The sequence below is a fragment of the Strix aluco genome, chromosome 16, assembly GCF_031877795.1.
Source record: "Strix aluco isolate bStrAlu1 chromosome 16, bStrAlu1.hap1, whole genome shotgun sequence".
Classification (NCBI taxonomy): domain Eukaryota; kingdom Metazoa; phylum Chordata; class Aves; order Strigiformes; family Strigidae; genus Strix; species Strix aluco.
The window spans coordinates 10,523,325-10,545,495 of record NC_133946.1 but is presented as its reverse complement, the minus strand read 5'-3'; the positions used below and the strand labels follow the sequence as shown (position 1 = coordinate 10,545,495).

The 22,171-nt window shown below is 51.4% G+C and overlaps 4 protein-coding genes across 5 annotated transcripts; 2 read left to right on the top strand and 2 right to left on the bottom strand.

Annotated features, from left to right (window-relative positions):
* Positions 1 to 272: 272 nt before the first annotated feature.
* On the bottom strand, positions 273 to 2,973 carry LOC141930655 (mas-related G-protein coupled receptor member H-like). Its single transcript, XM_074841841.1, has 2 exons — positions 2,102 to 2,973; positions 273 to 1,780 (listed from the first exon to the last, which is right to left on the bottom strand). Exon 2 carries the CDS (start codon positions 1,744 to 1,746, stop codon positions 802 to 804), a length of 945 nt encoding a protein of 314 aa, XP_074697942.1. The 5' UTR covers positions 1,747 to 1,780; positions 2,102 to 2,973; the 3' UTR covers positions 273 to 801.
* A 6,074-nt stretch (positions 2,974 to 9,047) lies between these two features.
* LOC141930739 (mas-related G-protein coupled receptor member H-like) lies at positions 9,048 to 11,335 on the top strand. 2 transcript variants are annotated; one of them, XM_074841964.1, is made up of 2 exons: positions 9,048 to 9,388; positions 10,106 to 11,335. In XM_074841964.1, the coding sequence occupies exon 2, from the start codon at positions 10,132 to 10,134 to the stop codon at positions 11,110 to 11,112; it is 981 nt and encodes a 326-aa protein (XP_074698065.1). In that variant the 5' UTR covers positions 9,048 to 9,388; positions 10,106 to 10,131; the 3' UTR covers positions 11,113 to 11,335. The 2 variants fall into 2 exon arrangements, with proteins under 2 accessions (XP_074698065.1, XP_074698064.1); XM_074841963.1 differs by having other exon boundaries at positions 9,049 to 9,480.
* A 1,889-nt stretch (positions 11,336 to 13,224) lies between these two features.
* LOC141930710 (mas-related G-protein coupled receptor member X1-like) lies at positions 13,225 to 16,637 on the top strand. The gene is made up of 2 exons (XM_074841919.1): positions 13,225 to 13,431; positions 13,987 to 16,637. The coding sequence occupies exon 2, from the start codon at positions 14,022 to 14,024 to the stop codon at positions 15,000 to 15,002; it is 981 nt and encodes a 326-aa protein (XP_074698020.1). The 5' UTR covers positions 13,225 to 13,431; positions 13,987 to 14,021; the 3' UTR covers positions 15,003 to 16,637.
* Positions 16,638 to 18,862: 2,225 nt separating this feature from the next.
* On the bottom strand, positions 18,863 to 21,998 carry LOC141931014 (proto-oncogene Mas-like). The gene is given in 7 exon segments (XM_074842622.1): positions 18,863 to 19,962; positions 19,965 to 20,045; positions 20,090 to 20,227; positions 20,317 to 20,464; positions 21,096 to 21,132; positions 21,672 to 21,741; positions 21,980 to 21,998. Coding segments are annotated over 7 exon segments (1,593 nt in total).
* Between the last annotated feature and the right edge of the window lie 173 nt (positions 21,999 to 22,171).

Genomic DNA, 22,171 nt, shown 5'->3' with positions numbered 1-22,171 from the left:
ACGCTTAGACCTGGCTTACAAAATTAAAAAAAATAGTATTTGGGGAGATACTTGCTGTGACACTAATAAACCAGTCTGGGGGCACCGTTGCACCCCTGGGCCCATCCTGCCTGCACTGGGAGTGCTGGTGCAGTCCCAGCTGCGGGCCGTTGGCATCATTTTTTCTCCGGTGAGCACAAGTCGTCACATCCCCCCTCCCTTCACCCGTGGCCCCGGCCGGCAGCAGGACCCAGACGAAGGCAGCAAGCACTGGCACACGGACTGAAGGCAGCTCAGGGTGCACGATGCTGTTTATTGATATCAGGCAGCAGTGAGATACAGGAACCGGGTACCAGCAGTAGGGGAGGGCGGCGGGGCCTTGGCAGAGCCTGGTGGGGTGCAGTGGTCCCCCCCCACTGCCATTGCAGGGGAGCAGAGCTCAGAGAGGCTGCGCAGGATGGGGAGAGGGATTTAAGACACTGAATGGGTTTTACTCCCACTCTGTAGATGAGTCAGAGTATCCCGAAGGCAACGCTCATCCCAAAAAGCAGGGGATTTTGGGGAGCACGGAGGGGACCAGTGCCCTAAGATGTGGGGTGGGCCGGCAGGGAGGAGGAAAGTCGTGCTCCAACACGCTCTCCGCGGAGCATCCCTCCCCACATCCACCTCCGCGATGCCCCTGCTCTCCTCTCCTGCAGGGGACAGAATTACACCACGAGAGGGTGACGTCAGGGGAAATACTGCAGACATTTATTAATCTGGTTACTCAAGGAAACCCTCAGCCACTGTCCCGGGGGCCTTAAGCAGAGCAGTGGAAAGGTTTCAACAGGCTGGGGCCAGCGTGTCCATCGTAGTATCGTTGCTGCATGTTGTGTTGTCTTCTGGCTCCTCAAAGACCCTCCGGAAGGCAACCTGGGGGGACACCAAGGAGCAGTGCCTCCAGCAGCTCCCCACCAAGAAGTAGATGAAGGGGTTGGTGCTGCTGTTGATGCAGGCGAGCAGGAAAACAACCTGGGAGGACACAACACTGTAGCCAAACTGCTGCAGGAAATTCCAGATGCTGAGGGGAAGAGCAAAGAGGAGGAAGAAGAGGACGGAGAGGAAGATAACGATGTAGAGCCTCTTGGGTTGGTGCTGCTGGGAGCCACACTGGGCCTTAATGAAGACGATTGTGCTGGAAATGACCATGGGTGGAGCAAAAATAAGGAAGTTGAGGCCGTACATGGAGATAAGAGCTATCTGGCAGTGCTCATGCTCCTGTGACAGGCACAGAGAAGTCACTGTAGCAATGACAGCGATGGAGAGGGCCCAGAGCGAGGCACACACCATGGCTGACAAGTGCTGGGGACGGTGGATGCTGGAGCAGAGGATGGACACGCACCTCTCGATGCTGATGGTTGTCAGGAGGTACAAGCCCATGTTGTAGGAGAACAGTGAGAGCAGGAAAAGTGACCTCAGGTATGTCAAGGACACAGTGGGGGAGCAGGAGAAGTTGTCGATCATGTAGAGGAGGGCTGAGGCGACCATGAAGAGGAGGAAGGTGAAGTCGGCAATGGCCAGGTTGAGGATGTAAATAGTGATGGAGTTCCTGCGGATGCGGAAGCCGAGGAGCCAGAGGACGGCCCCATTCCCCACCAGCCCGCAGAGGCAGATGAGCAGTGTGACAGTGTCTATGGCCACGTCGGTGACGTCTATCCTGCACAAGCCTTCTCCATCGGTGGTCGGTGTGGGTGGTGCGGGAGGTGGGGACATGTGGTTCATCTCCATGGATGCTGGGCCGGTGGTGGGATGTTGTCCCCGGCTGCGGTCAGAGTGGATGGGTAATTAGTGGCTTGGAGAATCCGGGGCTGAGCCATGTGGCCCCTCTCCAGCTTCCTGCGCCGGGAAGGCACCAGTGGAGGGCAAGCAGGACGTGCTGGGGAGGGCAGTGGTGGACATGGAGATGGAAAGGAAGGGAGAGGGACATGCACCAGGAGATGCAGAAACCAAGTGCAGGGCAGCAAGGAGAGAACCTGGGGAGACTGCTGCCGGTCACCAGGAGAGGTGGGAGGAATGCAGCTGCTGGCAGTGGATGCTGGAGGAAAGGAAGGTGGGGTAGGGATGAAGGAAAACCGCACTTAACTGTTAACTTTGGTGAAGCAGCAGGCAAGGGCTGTCTTTCCAGCTGGGCTCAGGCAGATCAGTGTCGGTGTCTTGGCATCTCCACTCCTTTTGGATCCATCCCCTGAAGCGGATCCTCCCAGGACAGTTGCATGGAGAAGAAAGTGCCCTGGTCACCAGGAGGTCCCCTCTCTCATCCCGCTGGCTCCTCTTGGAGCCCTGTCCCCGTGAGCCCCTCGGCAGCACACCCCACTCCCCCAGATGCAGTGGGGGAGTCGCGAATGGTTTTGTAACTGCGGCTACGTCAGAGCTCTGCGTCCTTGTTTTTATTTATCTTGCTTTCTTTTTTTGCCACAAAGGAAGTGGCTTTTGCCAGAAGCACCGCAAGCAGAACTTTGTGAATGGCTCCTCTTTTACTCCTGATTAGAAACACCCCTCCCTGAATTACGACCCGTTGGCTCACTGCTTTCCCTCTCCTGGCAGGTTTCTGCCATTCTTCATTTCTCCTCTGCCTGCCTCAGGGCTCCCAGGACCTCAGCACCCCCAGGGGGGCATCACCCCTCCAGCAGCAGAGCACAATGCTGGTGGTGCTGGTGGTGCTGGCGGTGCTGGTGGTGCCGGCAATGCCGGTGGTGCTGGCGGTGCTGGCAGTGCTGGTGGGGTGGCCGGGCGCTTCTCAGAAGCGACTCCCCTTCTGGGAAGAGCACGGGGATCATTGCCAAAACCTCCCCTGGGCCCAAGGGCACATACCTTCAAACTGGAGCCAAGAACTAACATTTGTCAGTCTGCTGCAGGCTTTGACAGCCCAGTTGAAGGACAGAAAACAGTTGTTTTCAGCCAGGTTACCACCATACTAGCACTTATAGCCCAGATTAATTATTGCTTAACACCCCCTAGTAATGCAATGAAAGCTATGAGAGACCAGGTTTTGGGGTGCTGTGCTCCCCCTCCCAGCTCTTCACCACATCTTCCTCCTCAGTCTTGGGAGTGCTTGTGGTTGTTTTTACATGATCCCATGCCTTTGGTAGCCCACACACCTTGGGCTGCAGCTCCTGAGCTCAGCCTGGATGTTGTTAAACCCGCCCGTGGCTCACGGCTCCTGCTCAGGACTGAGCAGAACATCTCCTTGGAGGCACTTGCCCCCCATGCCCGGTCTGGCCCCACCATCCCACCAAGCAGGTCTAAGGGAACCCCAAACTCCTTGCAGCTACCCCACAGCCTGCAAAGGGCTTAATGTTAAAGCCAATAAATTTTGTGCAATTAACATCCTTGTTGTGGTGGTTAAAATAGCAGAGCTTCTCCGGAGGGACGCACTGTCCCGAGGAGCACCCTGCCCCTCCCATGCCACGGTGCCTTTGCAATTGGGAGGCATTTTTGGCTTTTCTGCCAGCTACCTGGCTGGTTACCTGGTTCTTTGCTGCAGTAGCCTTTGGCTGCTCTAAAACACACTGCGAATACTTAAAATTGATTCCCAAAGACACTGGATTTATCCCAGTAACAATTGCAGTTTCAGGGCTTTCAGTAAGGGCAGAGTTGTTTCCAAGGGTTTTGTATCCAAGACACTTCATATCAAAGTCCCCTCCTTCAGCAGGGGCTGTATTACAAAACCAGACCCTATCACCTGCGTTTTGTGTGAGAAACCAGACCAAGTTCATGGGCAGAGCTCGTCGCTGAGCCACGAGCCCTGGGGATGCTGGTGGGAGCTGCAGGATCCTCCCCACTCCCTTCTCCTGCATCCCCCAGCTAAATTCATCAGCCGCATCCCAGCTCCCTGAAGTCAGGCAAAACCACCGTGGTGGCCGCGTCAGCCCTCGATGGGGCTGCTTGCCAGTTTGCAGAGTCAGAAGGGAAAGAGCATCTTCCCTGTGGCATTCCCGGACTTTGGACTTCGGGGTGGGATGGACGGGGACAGCCTGGGAGCAGCACATCCGCGCGTGTGTCTGCAGCACCGCGCATCAGCAGCGCCCAGAGGATTTCTGAATGAAACCTCCCACTCATTCTTCAAGTATCTGAAGCATCCAGAAATGAACCACTCCAGCTGTCTTACCAAATTGTTGTGTGCACGACGAGCTGATTTCTTAGAAGTTACATGTTTGTTCCCAAAGAGATTATTATTGTGTGCTGACTTCAAGGTTCTTTTCTGGGGGTTTTGTCTGTTTGTTTGCTTTGTTTTTAAGGCTAAATATAATAGTCTGAGTCACACTGGAGTCCTTCATGGTGGGGGGGAGGAAGCCCTCTGTTCCCTGGCCACTAATTACCTGGGCAGGCTGGCTGCAGCCGAGCTGACCTCTGGCCCCCGTCAGTGCTTCCATCCACCTCCCTCCAGCCGCTCAGCTGGGAAATACAGAGAAACACATCGCAACTGGCAGGAGACTGGGAATTCCCTGCTGCATGTGGGAAGGACAGCTGACAATGTCTCTGTTTTTTCAAATCAGGACACTGAGTTCATGAAGAAACAGATATTTTTTTTTTTCCAATGAGGTTTAGTGAAGCAGACGGAGACATTAGTCTGGGCATGATAGGAATCTCTTTTCTGCCTCTAGTTTTTTTGCTGAGCCTCTTCGCTTACCTGATACCTGGTTAGGCTGAATTTTGGGTGCGTTGGGATTCTCTGTAGAGTATTTTTAATAATAAAGGACAGGATGTTGCTAAATTAACTTCAAAAAATCAAAAGCTCCCCAAGTCGCAGGCAAGAGAGCCCTGCGTAGCAGCACTGCTGTGCATCACCCTTTCCCTCTTTTTGATTCTTTTTTTTTGGGGGGGGGTGTGGTGTGTCTTGTTTTTCTTTTGTTATGGGGAAAAGAAGAAACAGATTTTATCTTGTACTCATTTAACTTCTCCCACTATCAGCCCCACTATCTGCACGGTCAGCCACTGCTGGCAGTGGGAGGGATGATTCATCTGGAGACGGGGCAGCTCCAGCGAGAGGTCACTGGGCTCTGCACGATCCTCATGGCCACTTCTTTTGGAAAGGGGAATTCTCCTTGTTATAAACTCACCACGAAGACAGCCTAGTGCAGAAGGGCACGTACTGCCGCTAGCCTTTTACAAAGTTTACAAAAGACAGCAAAATTAAATCTGAATATCATAACCTGCGACTGTGTTTAACACGCTGTTATGCCTCAGGGAACAATCCTTTACACAAAACAACAAATCCTCTCATTTTGTGCAATTCAAGCCAATTCTTAATTGCCAGCATTACATCCTCTGAGCTTGAAGGAACGGCTCCCTTCTCTCGTGACTTGGTAGGCTTGGATTTTTTTTTTCTCCCTGTGCAAATGCTTAAAGATCTGTGCCATTTCTTTTCAATCAAGGCTGTGCCATGCGTGCGAACTACAAAGTATTATTAGTAAAAAAACTCAGGGGAGGAGTCATCCAGGAGCCTCCTTATCGCTCTCATATCAGTAGGCACCTTCTCTCCTACAAGTGCAGACATCCATGCTTGCAGGGCCAGAGATGGCTCATTAACACTGATTGGTAAGATTTTGCAGCTGACATAGAGTTTTTTTCCAGATGTCTATTTTTATCTTAAGAAAACAGACTTTAAGCAGGCAGCATCACCCCTCGGTCCCACAGAAAGGTTGTCAGCCTTTTGCTGAAATCGGTTCGTGCTACATCTCTTCAGGAGCACACACCAGGGTTTTCTCAGCCCCCAAGTGCCGGCACAGCTCACATCTCCCCAGACGCTCCCACAAATTGCTGCCCAGCACCAGGGGCTCCTCAAGGCAGGGGGTTCACATGGTCACCCCTGCAAGATTTGTACCCTGGGGAAAGCCAAAATAAAAGCAGAACCATATTTGGATGAGTTTCAGTGAGAAAAAACCATCTGGGAAGTGAAAGCTGTTGGGATGCTGTTGTGCTGTTGACGGCTATGGATGGGTCTCACCCAGAGCTGGGCACAGCGCCGGTGCCTGCAGGCTCTGCCTTCCCGGGAGGAGGAGGAGGATGGACGGTGAAGCACACCCTGCAGCCGCAGAAGCCAGGAGGTACCATTCTGCAGATCCGTGCCGATTCACGCTGACTGAAGATGGATTAAGAAAGCACCAGGTCGTGCTTTCCCTCTGCCCCATGGAAATCTGACTGAAGAGAAGCTTTGGGAGCAACGGGGACGGAGCTGCAGTGCAATTGCATTGCATTTAACACAGCCCGGGCAGGACATTTTTGGCTAATCCTAACATTACTTTAGCATGAAAAAGCTACCTTTGGGTTAATTTTTGCAGGGGCTGAAGGAGAAGCCCCGCAGCAGCGCTGGTTCGGAGCTGGCGGGGTGTATCGCCCGCGGTCCTGCAGCGGGTGACTGTTCCCAGCCAGCCCAGCACATTTCTCCCGTGGGCAGGGGCTTCCCGGAGGATCCTGCTACACCCTGCCCACTCCTCCACGGCCAGAGCAGATGCTGGGAGTGCGCTGAGGGGGAATTTGGAGCGTGTTGGCCCAAAGGATTTGTGGTTGGAAGGACATTTGGGACAAAGGCAGTGAGAGCTGGAGATGGCAGTGATAATTATTACAAGCTTCGGCAGCGTTATTACTGACTGGGACACTTGGAAGCTCATCACTGAGATACCTGAATTTTTCTTGAGCTGTTTAAACAATTCCGGGTGGAAGGATTGCCCTTTGTTATCGATTATATATTTTTCATTACTACCCTGTTAGACTTGTCTATAATTTTCTTCTAGTTTCTTATAATTTTAGGGGTTCTCTCTGACTGCTGAGTGGGCTGTAAGAAGATGTTTCTGCTGGGAAATGAGCGTCTCCGCTCGAGCCGTCCCCAGCGGCACAGTGTGAGCTGCAGGCAGAGGAATGCTGATTAATTAAGTTCAGTTCACACATATGTTGCTGTGGTTTGGTGTTTTGTCCAGCTGGCCCTGGGTATGGCAGAGATGGGAAAAGACCATCTCCAATCCTTTCTGCTTTTTTTGTTGTTTTTTTTTTTTTTTTCTGGGATCATAGTGATCTAAAAGCAAATCAGAGTCTTCCTGGGAGAAGTTGATCAAGCCTTTTCCATATTTCCTTATTTCTGAGAGCTGTGTGACTTCAGAGTGGGCAAAACTCCAGTTTTAATTAAAGACTATGAGTTTGTTTCTTAATATTGTCCCTTTCTCCCTGTTTTTACCATAGAGAGAAGAAATGTAAACATTTAAAATTATGCCAAAAGGTTCCTTTAGGGACATCAACATGAAGGAACTTGTCACCCTTGTCCCCAGCACGGCTGTCACCACATCAGTGGGACTTAGTAACTGCCATCCTGATGAAGAATCAGATTTTGATGCCTCAGTGGCTGCCACAAGGTGACATAAACAAACAACTGCTCAGTGCAATAATCATCGTTGTCACTGTGCTGGTTGTCCTCGGGTGTGCCCGGACCCTGGGACAGGAGCTGCCACCAGGAACCATGTCCCCCGGCCTCATGCACACCCTGCCCAGCACCCACCCGGCTGGGCATGCGGCCGCTGGGCAGGAGGGAGCTTCCCCAAAGGGCAGCTTTAACATTATTTATCACATGAATAATTGTAACAAATATTATTTATTATTACTTATTTATAGCTTAATTTCTCTATTATTTGTATGTATTTGTTATTTGCTATTTATATTTGTTGTTACTTATTGCTATTTATAATTTATTACTTATAATTTATTATTTATTCAGTAATTTACTATTTACTGTTTATTATCTACCACCTACAGTTCATTATCTACCATCTACTGTTCATTATTTCCCATCTACAGTTCATTATTTACTATTTACTATTAGTAGTATTTATTATTTACTATTTGTTGTTTACTTATCACATAAACATCATTTAATATTTAACAAATATTTAACAGTATTTACAAACAATTGGGAAACGTAGCCAAATAGCTGCTGGCTGCACTTCTCCACGTCAGGAGGAGTCGTCCCCACAGCAGCCTCTGCCTTACGCTTGGCTGGGCTCTCACTGTCCTGCTTAGGGGTCCTGTTACTCCCTCCTTGAATCTGATTTTCTGTTGAACTCTTCCTTTAAATATAAAAAGAAGTGTCTCGGCGCAGCCCCTTCCCTGGTGGTGCCAGAGCCCATGACCCTGGGGAAGCTGAAGCCGCTCTCAAACCAGCCGGTGGTTGGATCAGCTTGGGGGCTTTGGAGACGCTGCAGAGTCGGGGCCGGACGGGGCAGGTCATGGCACCAAAGCTCTCTTTCGGTCCAGCTTCGTTATCATTTAAATAAATGTTATTTATTAAGGCATTTTGAGGAGCCTGTGTTTCATGTCAAATCAGGGCTGTTAACTAACGTCAGGAGTGTTTCACTTCCCGTTTGGTGAAAGCTGTGAGGAAGAGGAGTACCCGCCGGCACACGGCATCCCCTCCGCCCCTCTGCCTGGAGCTGGGCTGGAGGTGCAGGCAGGACTGCAGCCTGGGCTGGACGGGATTTGCTTCCCCTTGCTCTGGGAATCTCCAATGATTTTTTTCTGAGATATTTGTTTAGATTTGCTGTACAGCAGACATGGAAGCAAGACAGATCTCCGTGGCCCCAAAAAAGATGCTTGGAGCAGGGTAAAGGGATAAGGCTGCTGCCATGGGGAGTCTCCTGCCCCGCAGAAATCACTCGTGAGGAACAAATCCCCTCCAAGGACTCACGCCACACCCCTGCAACCTCAGCAGAGTGAGACGTGAGGTTGGGGCACAGAGCAGCCACCCACTCTCCAGTGTCAGAAAGGGCAGGTCCAGTGGCCTGCGTTGTCCCCGGGACGTGGCGGGTGGGTGCGTCACGCCGCCCCACTTCCCTCTTGACCTCCTCACGGCATGGGGTGATGGAGGTCTCCAGCTCAGCTCTTGCAAGTGACAGTCAGCGGGTGCTGTGCCTGAGCATCGTTTCCCCAGGGTTGGTGTGGAGCTGGTGCGCTTTTGTGGCAAAGACTGGACGTTCACACCGATGGAACATTGCCACCAGGCACAGAAGAGAAGAAGCGGATGAGAAGAAAGATGATAATTTTGTGCTCAAGATGACAGCACGTTTGCAAACAGGAAGTTTTTGAAACAACCAGAGCAGCCTGCAACGCCCATCCCGTGAGGGTGACTCTTTGGTAAGCTGCTTCCTCTGCTCTCAGAAGTGATGACCAAGCTCTGGCGCATCTGTGTGCCTGCAGCCACCCACTTCTGAGCAGAAACCCAGGACCGCGGGCCCAGGGCCCATTTGGCCTCCAGCTGAGGAAGAGACAGGGTGCCAGAGCCTGCACGGGGACTGTTGGAAGAACTTCATCATGGAGTTACCTTGTTCCTGGTGGTCAGTTCTCATCTGGGATGATTTTGGCATGACAGCTTTGTAAACTTGCACATGTAAGTCTGATAGAGAAGACTGGAGTGTGCAGCTCTGGGATACCAAGGCTGTGCATGCAAGGACTCTGCCCTCACTGGACCCCCTACGCCTGGTGAGAGGGGTCTGGGGCTCACCTCCACTCCTGTCGCTGGGGCACTCTGCTCTGCTCTTCCTTATCTTTCCATTCTTTCCAGTCACCTCCTCAGTCCTTTTCAGTCCTTAATGGGCAAATGGCTCTGCATGTCTTTTCTTTCTCCCTCCACCCCTCTTCCAGCTCTTTGTTTGTCTCCTGCCACCCTGGGCCCAAACTTTTTCCTCCTACCCTTATTTCTCTGGATATCTTCCCCCTTCCCCCTTCCCCCTTCCCCCTTCCCCCTTCCCCCTTCCCCCTTCCCCCTTCCCCCTTCCCCCTTCCCCCTTCCCCCTTCCCCCTTCCCCCTTCCCCCTTCCCCCTTCCCTTCCCTTCCCTTCCCTTCCCTTCCCTTCCCTTCCCTTCCCTTCCCTTCCCTTCCCTTCCCTTCCCTTCCCTTCCCTTCCCTTCCCTTCCCTTCCCTTCCCTTCCCTTCCCTTCCCTTCCCTTCCCTTCTTCTTTTTTTTTCTTCCCAGTTCTTATTTTCTCTGGGTTGCAGATGTTGTAGCCCATGGAGGAGGGGGGAAGACTGAATGACCAGAGGACATTCACAATACTGGGGAGTGGAGAGTCACTAATTTTGCCTTCATCTCTTGTCTTTCCCCAGGCGAGCACGAGTGAGAAAGGAGGAAGATGGATCGACATCCCAACAACACGATCCGTGACTGGCGCACAGTGTCCCCGGCGCCTACAGAGAGCATGGTCTATGGAGATGGACACAATGGGACCAGGTGCTTTGCAGAACACATCCCTGAAATCGTCACCGGTAGCATCACGCTGCTCATCTGCCTGTGTGGGCTGGTGGGGAACGGGGCCATCCTCTGGCTCCTCGGTTTCCGCATCAGGAGGAACCCCTTCACCGCCTACCTCCTGAACCTGGCCGTGGCTGACTCCTGCTTTCTCCTCTGCACCTCGGTTTTCCTTGTAATATATCATATGCCCATGCTCAGCTGCTTTCAGCCAGAGCTTTTGCGGGTGCTGCCGCTATTTCACTCCATGGTTCTGCTCATGTACAGCACCAGCCTCTATCTCCTCACGGCCATCAGTGTGGAGAGGTGTGTGGGTGTCCTCTGGCCCTTCTGGTGCCGATGCCACCGCCCGAAGCTCCTGTCAGCCATCGTGTGCAGCCTGCTGTGGGCCCTTGCCTTCGTCCTTGCCGGGCTGGTGTACTTTGTGTGTGACCTGGGTCACTCTGAACACTGCTGGATGGTTCTTGGAACCTCGTGCTTTCTTAATTTCTGCTTTTTCACTCCCTTTGTGGTTCTTTCCAACGTGATCCTCTTCATCAAGCTTAGGCATAGCCCCTGGCAACACAACCAGGCGAGGTTGTACGCTGTTATCTTCCTCACTGTTTTCTTCTTCCTCCTCTTTGGCATCCCGCTCAGTGTCCAGATCTTCCTCAACTTCTTCGTCTACATTAATTTTGTCTTTGAGATCTGCCTGTTGCTGGCCTCTGTCAACAGCAGCATCAATCCGGTCATTTACGTCCTGGTTGGGAACTACGGCAAGTCCAGGTTCAGGGGATCCGTCAAAGTGGCTCTTCAGAGGGTCTTTGAAGATAGGGCAGATTCCCAAGAGGTGGGTGAGACCCCTGTGATGGGAATTGCTGCCTGATCCTGTATGGCTGCAGAGAGGGGCAGCCCTGCCTCTGCATCCCGGGCCAGCACCCACGGGAGCAGAGCTCTTGCCCAGCAGTGGACAGTCGTGCATCCCCCAGGACACAGCCACGCTCAAAGAGACTCCCAGGGGCAGGGCTGGTTCCCACCTCAAACTTATTTTTAATAGTTATTTATATATATATTTAATAGTTATTTTAATAAAAGTGTCTTTCATGTAACTTATCGTTGTCTGCAGTTTCTTCCCTTGCTGGCTCCATGGGGTGCCCTTGCTTGTTCTCAAAATTACCGTTGTGACGGTTGCCTCACACTGCCCACTAGTTTATAATGCTGAAATATTGTGGTCCAGAAAGTCCTGCCTCATCTGTTCTCCTGTTCTTCAGGGTTAACACGGCCACGCTCTTGGCCCGATCTGTGCCTTGTCTGCTTCCCAGCGTGGAGATGTCCCAACTCTTCTTGCCTCTACCCTCTGCTGGGACGTTGGTGCCTGATACTCACTACCTTGATCCTCAAAAGCCCCCAAACCAGAGGAGATGGCGGTGAGGGACAGAAACAATATGTTCAGCTCCTTCTGGCTTAATTTCCTCCTGTGCCGCAGTCTGACAGAGAAAACCCATCTCAGTCTGGCTGATGGAGCTGGCAGCATCAGTCAGCAGCCAGACCTTCACCCTGCCAAGGGGGTTTAACCAGGAAGGCAGGAGGGGACAGGCAAAGAGACAAGTGCTGCTGGAGATCAGTCCTGAGCCAGGTTGGACAGAGGATGGAGAGACAGACAGCGAGGGGCTGATGGCTCTTGGAAACAGCAATTCTGTGCACCGGGTGGGGAAGCCCATGGAGCAAACAGGCAGGGCAGACCCAAGAAAAGAGATAGAAATAGAGGCTGGGAAGGTTCTCGCAGATGATGGCTTGAGGAGGCTGAGCTCTGCCTGCCAGATGGTTTTATTAGCCTTCCCGACACAGAAACAACTGCTACCAGAGCCATAATATTTACAGAATGTAGCTTCCTTTGAACACATACAAGCCTGACCCCCGTACAAACAAACAATTACGTCTGTAAATCATGTGTTGGACATCAAAATCTTAGGCGAACGTGCTCAGGATGTTGCCCATGAAAGCAGAAGCCGAGAAACGCTGGGTGATTCTGCTCTTTTGTGGAGCACACGGGTAGATTGGGCAGCGAGCGTTGTGTTGCACGGCATTTAGCTGCTGGGCCTTGGTGCTTTCCTTATCATGACCTGTCTGCACTTGAAGGGGTTGGCTGGGTGAGGGGGTGTGAGATTCTGTAGCTGGGGACACAAGCGCATCATCAGCGAGGGAGAGAGGAGGCGGGTTTGGTCCTGGGGTCCCCACAGCAGGAGCACCCCTGCTCCCAGATGCAACAGGAGATGTTTGACCTTCGCAGCGATCGGTCTGGGTAGGAATCATTTCACCTAACTTCAGCTCTCTAGAACTTACATGGGCCTGTCTGAGGAAACCCTTGTAGGCTGCTGACTGACTACAGAGTGTAGAAGACAACTCAGATGAAACCCGTAACTTTTAGATGGCTAAAGCCAAGTGAGCAGCATTGATTCACCTCTCCTTAGGAAAATAAAAGATTTTCCTGAAATTCTAAATCATCTTTCCACCATCTGCCTGTGTTCCGGTTCATGCACAGATCTTATAATTCAGTTGGCTCCTGGATGCAATCGGTGCACACACTCCTAGCACATTCTCGGAAACGGTGTATTTGAAGGTCGAGTACCACTGTGAAATTGTGGTATACAAGTGGCAAACCTAGATCTGAATCAGAAATAGAAGTTTTGCAGCAACACAAAGTTTGTAGCACAGGGTCCTAAAGATACACCCCTGGAACAACAGGAGAAAAGTTCAGCCTGTTCAAAGATGTTAATATTTTGGAAATGGGGTTGCTTTAAAAAGAAATGAAAGAGGAACCTGACATGGAGACAATCTGCTTTTCCCATAGGTCTCATTTCTGAGACTCTTTTTTGTTAGTCATTTCCTGTACAAAGACAAGAATAGATTATAACCAGAACCCTGATGCTGTCAAATGCAATGAAATAGTTCCCTGTTTGCAAGAACCCTTGAGAACATGACCTGCTTGGCTAACGTGGGGAAAAGTGCTTTGTGAAAGGACCTGAGAAAGAGCCCTTGCTGGACGCTGCACAGGCTCACCAAGGCAGGCTCCTGCCCAGTGTTCCAAGTGATAATTCCAGAAAACCTCATGAAGATCACGGGGGTGGCAGCTGGCGAGTGCGAGGTGATGAATCTGCAGCGCGTCTGCTCCAGTGAAGTTCTCCGGGCTGCGAGAGGAAAGAAGGTCAGACTTTTTCTGGGTGGGGCTTTTTTTCAGCCTAATCAGTGCCTCCCCTCATTAGTTTTGAATCTCTTGGTCTATTTTCACCAAATCTGATTGGGGATAGTGGTTTCTAGGATATTAAGACCTATAAATATTGGGGGAAAAGGTGGTAGGGGAATACTGAAACGAGCGTCCCACTGAAGGAAACCAGCAGCTTAGTAAGATCAACTATAATATTAGACACCTGAGAATCCATACCAGATCCACCCCCAAAACCACTTGCTCTTTGACATCTCCAAGGACAATCCTCTCAGCTTATTATTTTCCTTCTCCAGATCTGTCCTGTCCAAAGCCAGGAAGGTGGCATCTCCCTCGCTTTTGCTTCACCTCTGCACATGTTCTTGTGCCAGACATGTCATACCCATCTCCCCACATCCTGTCTTCCCCTCTCCTGTCCCTTGTTTCTCTCTGTGCTCCTTCACGTGGGAGCTGGGACACGGCTGCAAAGATCTGATAAACCTAGTGTGGGGGACAGGAGAGTTGCTAACATGTCTCTATTTTGTCTCATCCCTCCAGCTGTGGGAGGGGGAAGAAGCAGCAGAGGTTTTTTAATGAGCACACTGCTCCCTGCCATGGAAAGAGCCAGCTCTGCTTGCTGGAGCCAGCCCGGTGGGACAGCATTTAACAGGACTTGGCATCACAGGCTGCTGAGGTATGAGGACGACCACTACGACTGGACCGACCGTGAAGCTGGTCACTACAGCAAAGTCCCTGTCACGCTGCTCATCTGCCTCTGCGGGCTGACAGGGAACGGGGCCGTCCTCTGGCTCCTCGGCGCCCGTGTCCGCAGGAACCCCATCACCGTCTACATCGTCAGCCTGGCCGTCGCCAACTTCACCTTCCTCCTCTCCATCGCCGTTGCCCTTGCAATATTTTATGGGCCGGAGAGCGCTTGTCACAGGCTGGGCTCACGGGACGTGACAACTGTGTTGAACATCACCATCCTCTTCGCTTTCACCGCCGGCGTCTACCTCCTGACAGGTTTCAGTGCTGTAATGTCTGTGTCCATCCTGCCCCCGGCCCGCTGCTCCTGCCACCACTCCCAGCACTTGCCAGTGCTGGTGTGTGCCCTGCTCTGGGCTCTCTCCTTCCTGCTCACCGTGACCCTCTACGTCTGCCCTGCGGCGCTCACTGTCTTCGTCCTGAGCTACCTCTTATCGCTGCTTATTCTGATTTTTTCTGGTCTAACCCTGCTTGCCAGAGTCTTGTGCTGTTCACGGCAATACCCCCCAAGGAAGCTCTGTGCTGTGGTCCTGCTGGCTGTCTTCGTCTTCCCCTTCTTCACAGCTGATTTTGGTTACTGGCTCTTGCTGAGACTGTTTGATTTTTCTGTTTTTGTCTTTGACACCTCTCTCCTGCTCGCCTGTGTGAACAGCAGTATCACCCCTGTTATTTACTTCTTGGCTGGGAGCTGTGCAGACAGGTTCACACTCTCTGTTAGGGTTGCTTTCCAAAGGGCTTTTGAAGATGTAACAGAGCCCCAAAATAGAGGCAAAAGTCCCAGAGAAAACACAGTGGAAACAGCTGTTTAAACCTCTGCAGCCCCTCCCTGGGACAAGATGCTCTCGGGACGGAGGCGTCCTGCCAGCCAGGGTGAGATTTCAGTGTGGATCTGGCCACAGCTGAACAGAATCAGCTGCAGCCCAACAAAACATGCTGGGTGTCACGGGATCTTCCTGGGATGGACACTGGACAGCGTGATGACATACCCATCGAAACCTTTTGCTTTGAAACCTTCTCTTTGAATCTGTCCTATCCAACAGGTCTGAGCTTTCCCAGAAGTGAGCTTGCTCTACCCCACGAGCTATTAAAACAGAGCGGTGGAGGATCTTTGCTCCTGCCAGTGGGGTTTTTTGGTGTGTTTTCTTAAGACAGAGTGCTCTTGGATAAGAAATCTTGGCACAACAGGGCAGAACAATTCCTGGGCAAACCCTTGTGTGTGCATCTCCAGCGGGTGCCAACACGTGTGAAGAATATGTGGAGACTTGACACTCAGCTTTGTTAGCAGGCAGGTAGGCGCGTGTTTGGGGTTGCTTTCCCTGAAACGCGTCGCTTCTGCTGCAAACTGAGTTTTGTCCACACATCATGTGAGTTGTCTGCACACAAGGGTTTTTGACTGGAAGTGCCGCTCGTGGTTCCTCCCACTTTTCTGCGGGCTGTCTGTGAGCAAACGCCGTTTCGCAACCATGACCTGAGGTCTGTATCCATTTCTGGAGTGCCTGTTCCTCATCTAGAAAAACAAGAGGAGTAAGGTTGAAATGAAACAATCCAAAAAGCACAGCCCTGGCTGAAGACTCTGTAAAGACTGGATTTTCCATGTGAAAGAGGATACAGGGAGAGGGAAGGAAAACAGTGGACTCCTTATGGGAAAGACCCTGCTGAGGCCATGAGGACTGACTCCCTGTAGCCTGGCTCAGGCACTTGCTGGGTAAATGGGGTAGTGGCAGCATTTTCTCTGCTCCTCTCTCCCTTCTGTGCCTGTCAGCCCTTGCTGGCTGGGGGATACGCCAGCCCTCGTTTGTCTGTGAACTAAACCACCAACAAATCGTTGCTTTTGAGCTGATTTTGTTTCCTGGAGCGACTCTCCACCACATCAGGCTGCACTAACTTTAGTATGAGCACAAGGGAAAAGTTGGGAAGATGCAGCTGGCAGGGAGGGGTGGAGGGAGAAAAGGCATCAGCAGAGCAGACCCAGGAACTGCTGATGTTGTGGCCTCTGGGACCTGGGACGGTGACAGAAGTTTCTCTGCCTTTTGGCTTGTCCCTCAGCCCAGAGCCACATGTCACCGGACAAGCTGGAACATAAATCGATCACTTGGCACCATACAAGTACAGAGCCATGATAACTAAACCTGTAAGACTCTCTCGTAAAAACAAGGAGCTCGGATAGGTGGTGGCCTGGGTGACTCTGCAGGCAAGGGAGATCCCAGGAATCAGGAAAAGCACACGGGAGGATCGTAGTCCTTCTGCACCTGCCTTGGGAGGCACAACCTGGATGATGGGAGCCCTTTCCTGGACACCAGGTTGTAACTTGGAAAGTTTTTACTTTCCAAAGGACTGGAAAATAGGAGAGAGGGAGAAAAAAAACCCCTCTCAACTATGGAAGACTCCTGCCCTGTTCTGTAAAACAACTCTCTAAATAAATGCTTCTGAGATGTTTAATCTCATCATGTGTCTTCAAACCGTGACTCACCACCCATGGGTTATACTATTGCTTCTCTTTCTAAAAGCAGTGGCATGTTAGTTACCCTTGGATTTGAGGTAGAGGGAAAAGGATGGACAACTCCCCACTGTGTAAGAGTCAGGGAAATGGGTGGGTGAGTACAGGCCTCCCTGTCACCTGCAAATGGGATGATTTCCCCTGTCAGGGTGTGTGCCTCCTCCCTGCTTTCCCCAGCAATCTCCCAGGTGCTGGGATGCTGCGAGGTCCTTTCCTTCTGGTCTTTCCCTCTGCCCTTCCACTTCTGCCTGCGGCAGCCAGCCTCAGCCCTCTACCCTATGAGGAGATGCTCTCCTGGTGTGCTCAGCTTTTCCTGAGGAAAGCTTTCAGCATGTCTGGGCAGCTCCAGTGCTGTGGTTTGGCTCAACTGGAGGCTTCTTTCAGTGAGATACATCTCTGTTAACTGCAAGCATCCCCGACAGATGTCATCTGCTGCCCAGGTCCCTCCCAGAATGAACAAGCAGATCTTTGGGGTCAGAGCTACCATGTTGGAAACAACAAAAAAAATATATCCATATTTAATTTAGGAGTAGCAACAAAATGAAGAAAAAGATCACTACAATCAGGATTTTGGAATGTATGGTTAGTCACTGAAACAGCCATGCAGAGGAGCTGCTCAGCTCCTCCTGAGGTTCAGGATGGAGGCACGGAAGGGCTTCCTCTTGATGCTGAAGCTAGAGAACCAAAGGATGGCCCTAATCCCCCCAGCCCGCACAGGCAGATGAGCAGTAGGATGCTCCTAATTTCTATAAAACTAAGTGGCCCATATATGTGGTTATCTTAATTTCCATATTTCAAGCTCTTGTTCAAGGACAGAGAAGGTGTGTTCAGTGGAGTTACTATGAAATCTTTGCTGCGAGCAAAGACAATACGGGAATTAGTGTCTCTGAGTTGCCAAGACCATCTGATCTGGTAATCCCCTGCCTTGCTTCATGGCATGGCTTGCCATTGTGTCTGGGGAGTGTTTGGTGAGCTGTGCCAGAGCAGGTTCCTGTCTCAGCCTCTGCAGCTGACATTGGCTCACTGTGCTTCTCTCCGGCATCACAGAGGTGGTCTTTGGCACCTGACACCCTGAGCTGCACTGTGTTGGCTCGCTCTTCACCTTGAAATATTTCCTTTCCAAAATTAGTACCTTTTCTGGAGACTTATCTCCCTCCATCTGCCCTTCCAAGTTTAGCAGACAGGGTATCATAGCACTGGCTGAAGTAAGGCAAAAAGAAGCCTCCTTTGGGATGTTTTTGTCCCTGTGGACAAAACTTTTGTGGAGATATTGAAAAGCAAAGCATGTCTTAAAATTCTCTCTTGGTTTTCCTGTAGGGACTGATAGGAGCAGGGCTGGAGCAGATTCCCTGCCCGCTTGCAGGGACACTTTCTGTGCTGTCCGGTCCCTGAGAGACCCCAGCAGGGAGGGGACAGCCTCCAGGACATGATGTCTCATCAGCCGGCCATAGTCTGTTGCAAAAGCCCATATTCCCCTGGAGCACAGCCGAAAAGCAGCACCTTGAGTGAACTTCTTGGCATGAACATGAGTGCGGGGAACACGACACTCGTAATCCCCTGGCACTATCGAATCTATACTTTTCTCAGAACAAATTAACCCTGTAATTAAAAAGTGTGACAAATTCCCGTTTAAAGTATAAGAGAATGCTCTTGTTTCTCCCCGAGCTCTGCAGCCCTACCTGGTGTTGGTTGGTCTCTCTTTCCATCGGCTGGGAGTGCAGGGCCGGCTCTGCTGACCGGCTCTTTGGAGGGAAGTCCAAGGACGCTCTGTGTGATCCATGCCCCTCTCCTGCCATCTAGAGGCATCGACCCCGCAGATATTTGTGAAATCACCGTCCACTGAGGAGGCAGAGGGGTTCAGCTGGGCTGGGAGGGGGATTTTGGTGGGGGTGAATTGCCAGCTTCTCTGGGCAAGAGAGCCCTGCCTTGCTTGGCCAGTAGAGATGGCCAGAGCTTCCCAAGGACCTAATGTGTCAGAACTTCCCCAGGCAAGAGATCCCCCAAAACACCACAAAACTCATCTGTTGAGCCAAAGGAGCCAGACTTTATTCGCTGAGGCCGGAACAATGAGGGTCACTGCAATGGGACCGGCAGAGCACGCTGGCTCTGTGCCATGTGCCCCCACGCCTCCATCCCCTGGCTGTCTGTGAGGGTCTCCTCTCCAGCAGGGCCTTATAGAGGGGTCTGCACCGCAGTATCCTCAGGCACATGGGTCTCCTCCTCGCTCACCACTTTCTCTTTGAACACTCGTCGGAGGGCGACTTTCATGGAGCCTTGGAACCGGCGTTGCCGGCAGCTCCCCACCAGGAAGTAAATGACCGGATTGATGCTGCTGTTCATTGATGCCAACAGGTAAGAAATATGAAGGTAAAACAGGTTTAAATAAATAGGATCAAGAAAAACCACCACGCTGAAGGGAAACCCAAAGAGGAACAAGAAGATCACACTGAGCAGAACAGCAATATAGAGTTTCCCCAGGCGTCGCCTCTGTGAGCCACATTGGAGTTTGATGAACAGGGAGAGGTTGGAAAGGAATGGGAATAATGAGAAAATGAGAAAATTCACAATGCTTACACCTTGTACTAGTCGTTCACAGCTTATATGCAAAGGGAAATAACAACTAATGAAAACCAAAGAAACAAAAATTCCGGCGAGAGCCCAGAGCACCCCACACATGATGCCCGACAAGTGCTTTGGGCGGTGACACCTGTACCAGATTGGGAACAAAACAGACAGGCACCTCTCCAAGCTCATTGCTGTCAGGAGATACATGCTGGCAAAATACCAAAACAGAAACAGATCCATCAGGATATAGTTGGTCAAACGATATTGAAATGAGAAAATGCAATAGACTGCTGAAATAAAATGTAACGTAAGTTTAACAAGAAGGAACAGGAGCAGAGAGAAGTCAGCGATGGCCAAGTTCAGGACGTAGACAGTGAAGGGGCTCTTCTTCATCTGGAAGCCCAGGAACCACACCACCACCACATTCCCCACAAGTCCACACATGCAGATGCAAATACAGACACCTGAAATGATCAACATACTATGATTTTGTGTTATGCATTGAGATTGATTAACTGCCTGAGAGTCTGCATATTCAGAAACCATGTAACTCAGAGAGATGTCTGTTGTGTTGGTCTCATCCATGGTGACTGACCCTCCTCTGGGTGGCCGCCTTCTCCCTCTCCCACCACCTCCTAGGAGAGACGAGGAAGGAGAAGGAAATGAGGGGCACTGGTGCTCCCAGCACTCCCCACCTTTCCCCACACCCCACACCAGCCCCAGGCTGCACCAGAAAGGACCCCGTCCCCTGCCGTGCCCAGCACAGGCTCCCACCCCTCCAGCCCTGTCCCTGGCCAGGAGGCATCTCCCACGTGCCCGTCCCTGGTCTCTTACCTCCTGGTGCTCCAAGGAACAGTGTTACCGCAGGAGCTCCGGCACACGGGGCCTCGGCAGGGCCAGGCTTGGCACGAGAAAGGGGCTGATGATGGCTGTCGGGGACACCCCTCTGTGCTTCAGCTTCCTCCCTTGCACCTGATGGACAAGACCTTTGCCCACAGATCACGGCCCGTGGTCAGGAGACTCCTCACAATCTCATCACATCGGCGGCAGCTTCCCCTCACATGTCCCATGGACAGTGATCTTGTCAGTAGGGGTTGGCCACGTCACCCCCCTCCTCTCCTCCCGCCATCCTTCAGCATCGTCCCACCACGCGAGGGGCTTCTGGCTTTTGCTGTGTGTACCTGGTGCTGGAGCAGGAGACCCTCCACACTGGGAAATCACCCGTGTGTGGACACGCACCAGCATAAGGGCTTCACCCGCTGCCTCGGATGAAAATCCCCAGGCGTGTCGCCTTAGAGGTTGTGTCTGTGGGCTACATGGGGCTGCAGATGGGATTTTAGCTGCAGGTTCTTGTGTCTCCAAACCCCATCCATCAGCACTGTGGAGACAGTTCATTTTCTCTGTTTTTCTTTTTCTCTCCCATTCTCTCTCTTCCTTTTTTCCTTTCTCCCTTCTTTTCTTGCTTTCTTATTTTCTTTCTCTGCTTCTTTCTCTCCATCTCTCTCTCTTTCATTCTCTCTTTCTTAGTCTCCTTCTTTCTCATTCTCCAAATTGTAATTTTACCCTATGTCTTATTCTCTACACCACTAATTCCCCCATCACCTGTCAGGATCCATTGACTTGTCCATTTTTGCAATCCCTTTTGCAGAGTCCTGCCTTGCTTGGCCTGAGCTATGCAGGATTTGGACCTCTCTGAAGATCCGTCTCCATCCACCTCTCATGGATGGACCTTGAGCCTGTGCTCTAGCCTTGTTTCAAGTTTATCTCTGGCCCCAGCTCATGCAGCTCCAGTCTGGACCCCTGAAGAGCCTGTGGACCTTGTTCATTACTGTGTGTTCACCACATGAAAACAAAGGTCATCCTTGGAGGACTTCTGTCTTGGGGATGACAAGCATAGGCAACAACTCTCAAGAAGAGGTATTCAAAAGATGGAAAACACATGAAAGATGGAGAGAAAAAAAATCACTGAGAATGCTAGTCCCTGTGATGTTAAATGATGAGATTGTTTGACAGGAACCACTTGTAGATAAAAGCACATTTACAGCACTATGTACCCTACAAAATGTAATCTCAGAGCAGACACATGCGTGTCAGGGATGTGATTAGAGGCAGTGGGCAAAGCCCTCGTGCTGTTCTGTATCTGAATATTGGTGATTTCTCATCGCAAGCTGAAACAAGGCCAGTCCTCTGCCTCACTGGCTGCTGTTAAGGGGACTCTGGTGGCATCCCAGGTTCAGGCAGTGGGTGTATGATGAGGCTTGGTGGGGAGGGGAAGGGATGGGCATGACCAGAAGTAGTTCTGCATATGAAGAATGATGGGAAGAAGAAGGAATATTAAGGCCATGGGACTGTCAGGGACTTCCAAGGGGTTTCTGCTGGTTCATCCTTGTGGTTGATGGTCCTTGGCTTATCTCACTCATTCTCATCTTTCTGCCTTCCTCTTGCCCTGTCAAATCTCTTCCCCACCATCCCCTTGGCGATGCAAGCTGCAGGAATAACAAAGGAACAGAAGAGAGCTAGGGGAAGTCTTCCACCACCAGCTTCGCACCATAACACCCAGGAGACCCTGGCATGGCAAGCTGAAGTTGGAGGACAGGGGTGTAGAGATCATGACCAGAAGACCATTATACATCAGGGAGTTAGTGATCCACAAAACACTCAACCCGAGTAGTCCCAGGCCTGTGCTGTGCCATGCTGTGCATCTCCCTCGGCCATGGGACAAACCTGGTTGGTTGATGGTCATGGAGGAGCCAGCAGGCAGATCCCACTGGGTGATGGTGATTACACCACCTGCGTGTTCTTCCCTTTATCTAAGACTGCTGCAAGGGTTGTCATGTGAATGTCCTTTTTGTTTGACAGCAGAATGCAATGTTTTCTTTCTTAAGAAAGTCCTGTAATAGCTCAAATGAGCATAAG

What these genes read in the sequence shown, in the direction of transcription:
- LOC141930710 (XM_074841919.1), top strand. Translation starts at nt 14,022, where the DNA reads ATGAGCACACTGCTCCCTGCCATGGAAAGAGCCAGCTCTGCTTGCTGG.
- LOC141930739 (XM_074841964.1), top strand. Translation starts at nt 10,132, where the DNA reads ATGGATCGACATCCCAACAACACGATCCGTGACTGGCGCACAGTGTCC.
- LOC141930655 (XM_074841841.1), bottom strand. Translation starts at nt 1,746, where the DNA reads ATGGAGATGAACCACATGTCCCCACCTCCCGCACCACCCACACCGACC.